Raw genomic sequence first — 2,716 nt, 5'->3', positions numbered from 1 at the left:
TGCTGCCCGGCGACACGTCGCTCTGTCCCACGCCTTTATAGAAAACCTGCCAGAAGTTGTACTCTCTCTTGTAGGCGTTTGGATGGGTTTTGGCTTTCGGAAGCCCGACTGGCTGTGTGGAGCATCTTGCTTTGCTTTGGTTTGGCCCATTTTGGATCTGTACGGAGTGTGGCAGCGTGTGTCCTTGTTTCAAGAGGCTGTACCGGAGACCATCGCCATGGTTTTTGCAAGCGTTTTACCCTTTTAGCTGCCCCTCTTCATGTTCCCTCAAGCAGCTGCTTCATTTTTTTTTCCACGCCGTTTCCTTTCCAAGCTACTTTCTCCCCTCATCGTTGTTATGGTCAGAACAAGAAGAAGCTTCTTGAACGAAGTCCTGCGTGCGGCGCGGGAGGCAGGATGCTCAGCCGCGTCCCCTCGTCCGTCCCTGTGACTCCAGCTGCCATTCCTCTGTCCTGTTTGGACCTTTAATATTTTTGGCAGCTGTGAATGCGACGTCTCTGTGGTTAATTTGGAGGAAATGATGTCTCCCGTTACCGCTGCGTGCTCCACCTTTGCAGGATCTCCTAGTTCCCTGCGCTTGAGCTGTGCTTACTCTGTAGATCGTTTTGATATAATCAGGTTATTGCCTTATAAATAAGACCTTATGAGGTCTCGCAGAGGCTGTTTTTTACAGGCTGCTCGGTTGCGGTGTGAATGGGTGAAGTCCATTTGAGATGGAGTAACCCATAGCATGGTGCTGGGAAGCTGGAAGCTGCTCATGGAAGTACTTCAGGGCCACGAGCTGGGACGTATCGGCTTGTTTCTTCCCAAACCCAGTGCCTCTGGCCTGGGAGAAGCGGGGTGCTGTGCCTTCTCCCGGAGTTAGCTCCCCGAGATGTTTTTATGAGGAGTTTGAGCTCAGGGCTCTCCTGTTCAGGTTAAGGAGAGCTCATGCAGGCTATAGCGGGGCGTTTCTCCCGTTTCCCAGGCGTTTGCGTCGGGATTGTGCTGGCAGTGCTCCTGTCAAAATGCCCGCCAGCGCATCCCAGATGCGCGGATGTACGGCTCCGTCCAGGGAGCCGCTGGCAGGCGAAACCGCGCCGTGGGAGAGGCGATAACTCAGCGAACGGCCCAGCAGCTTTCTGATTAGGAAAACATTTGCTGGTGCTTCACACGAGAGCCTTGACTGCACAGAGGCGTTTGGACGGAGCTGATGGACGTTGCGCCTGCATCCCGGCCTGAGCCAGGCTCGCCTTCCAGCGTAGCCCAGCCGGAGAGCCCCCGCCGAGGCACCCGAGGGTCCTGCGGCGCGAGAGGGAGTGCAGAAGAACAGGAGAGACCCTGCTCCACGACCCAGCCCCTTCCCGTCACCTCCTCGCCGACACCCAGGGGGGTCTGAGGGATTCGGCCCCACTGGCCATCAGTCACCCACCCTCCCCAAACCCGAGTTTTTGCGGGGTGGAGGCAGGAATTGGGCTGCACAGACAACCTGAAACCCCGGGGCTGAGTTTTGGCGTTGAGGCTCGGGGTAGGTGTTGTCTGCGCCGTGCTGGCCAAATCCTGCTTTGCTCCACTGCCTTGTCTCTAAAATTATCCCTGCAGCTTTCTGATTCTCATTGCATCGCCTTTCCTGAGCCGCGCTCGTGCCGTAAGCCGTCGCCATGCTCCTCCCAGGTTTTGTTGCTTCCCTGACTGAATAAATCCCCGTGCCTGGATTTGGTGGGGCGCGGGGATGATTTGCCCTTGCCGTGACGGATGGAGGTGCCGGCTCGAGGGCCGTCGCCGGGGAGAGCCGGCTGCGTGCCAGCGCCGCCCTGCACTGGGCGCATCACCCATCTCGGCACAGCATCCATTGACGGAGGGCCCTTTTGGGGTCAGAAGCCAGGTTTTTTGAGTATGTTTAGCAGAATCTGCCATTTAGGTGCTTAATCCTGTAATCCTCTGGTTCGGGTGGGTTATTTTCCTCTCGTGTCGTCGTCCCCTGCCCCGAGCCGTCCCCACCGTGGCAGAGGGCTGGTGGGTGCTTGGGGAGGGTGTTCCTGCGTGGTGGCAGCGGGAGGTGTGCGGCTCCCTGTGCTCCCGCAGGGCTGAAAGGCTTAAAAATCTGTGCCGGCTAAAGTAGAAAGTTAATGTGAATTTAACTGACTTCTGCCCTGCAATTAAAGCCACTCAACCCCATCGGGGCTCTGAGTTTACATTCTTCACTGAGGCACAGTGTGTAATTATATATGTATAATTTAAACTGTGCATATGCATGTGTTCCTATTATACGCCAAGGAGCAAAGGAAATTATCCGGGAATTAAAGGGGGAGGAGGGTGCAGGCGCAGAGAATGGCTCTCTTGTGTGGCTGTGGCAGCGAGGGGAGGCTGGAGGGATCCCATCCTCACCGCTGCACACATCTTTGGAGGGTGCAGAAAATGAGAACTCGGGGTATTACACGCTTGCGGTGGGCTCCGGACTGGGGCGCAAGGAAGTGGCCACAGCGGGGGGTCAGGAGCGAGCCCCCGTGTCGGGAGGTGCTGAGCTCCTGCCAGGTCCCTCATGGTGCCTGGGGACAGCGGGGACCTGCCGCTCCTCCAGCTCCCCAAAACTCGCCCTAATGCTCCCTCTCCTTTCTTGCAGCCACTTCCAACGGGACGCTGGATGGCCTGGAGAACCGGGAAGGAGGGGTCTGCCAGACGCGCTCCATGAAGATTGTCATGAAAGTGGGGCAGGGTGAGTCCTTCTGCACCCTGG

The 2,716-nt window shown here is 57.2% G+C and overlaps 1 protein-coding gene across 1 annotated transcript in view; it reads left to right on the top strand.

Moving 5' to 3' along the window:
- Positions 1-2,595: 2,595 nt before the first annotated feature.
- Positions 2,596-2,716, top strand: part of EFNB1 (ephrin-B1) — a gene marked incomplete at both ends in the record, with an annotated part of 3,025 nt that continues 2,904 nt past the window's right edge. Inside the window, 1 exon segment of the mRNA XM_010289682.1 lies at positions 2,596-2,695. Within this exon segment, the coding sequence (XP_010287984.1) occupies positions 2,596-2,695 (100 nt within the window).

The sequence above is a fragment of the Phaethon lepturus genome, unplaced genomic scaffold (genome assembly GCF_000687285.1).
Source record: "Phaethon lepturus isolate BGI_N335 unplaced genomic scaffold, ASM68728v1 scaffold38826, whole genome shotgun sequence".
Lineage (NCBI taxonomy): Eukaryota > Metazoa > Chordata > Aves > Phaethontiformes > Phaethontidae > Phaethon > Phaethon lepturus.
Note: the sequence above shows the minus strand (reverse complement) of the source record. Positions and strands in the feature narration are given on the sequence as shown.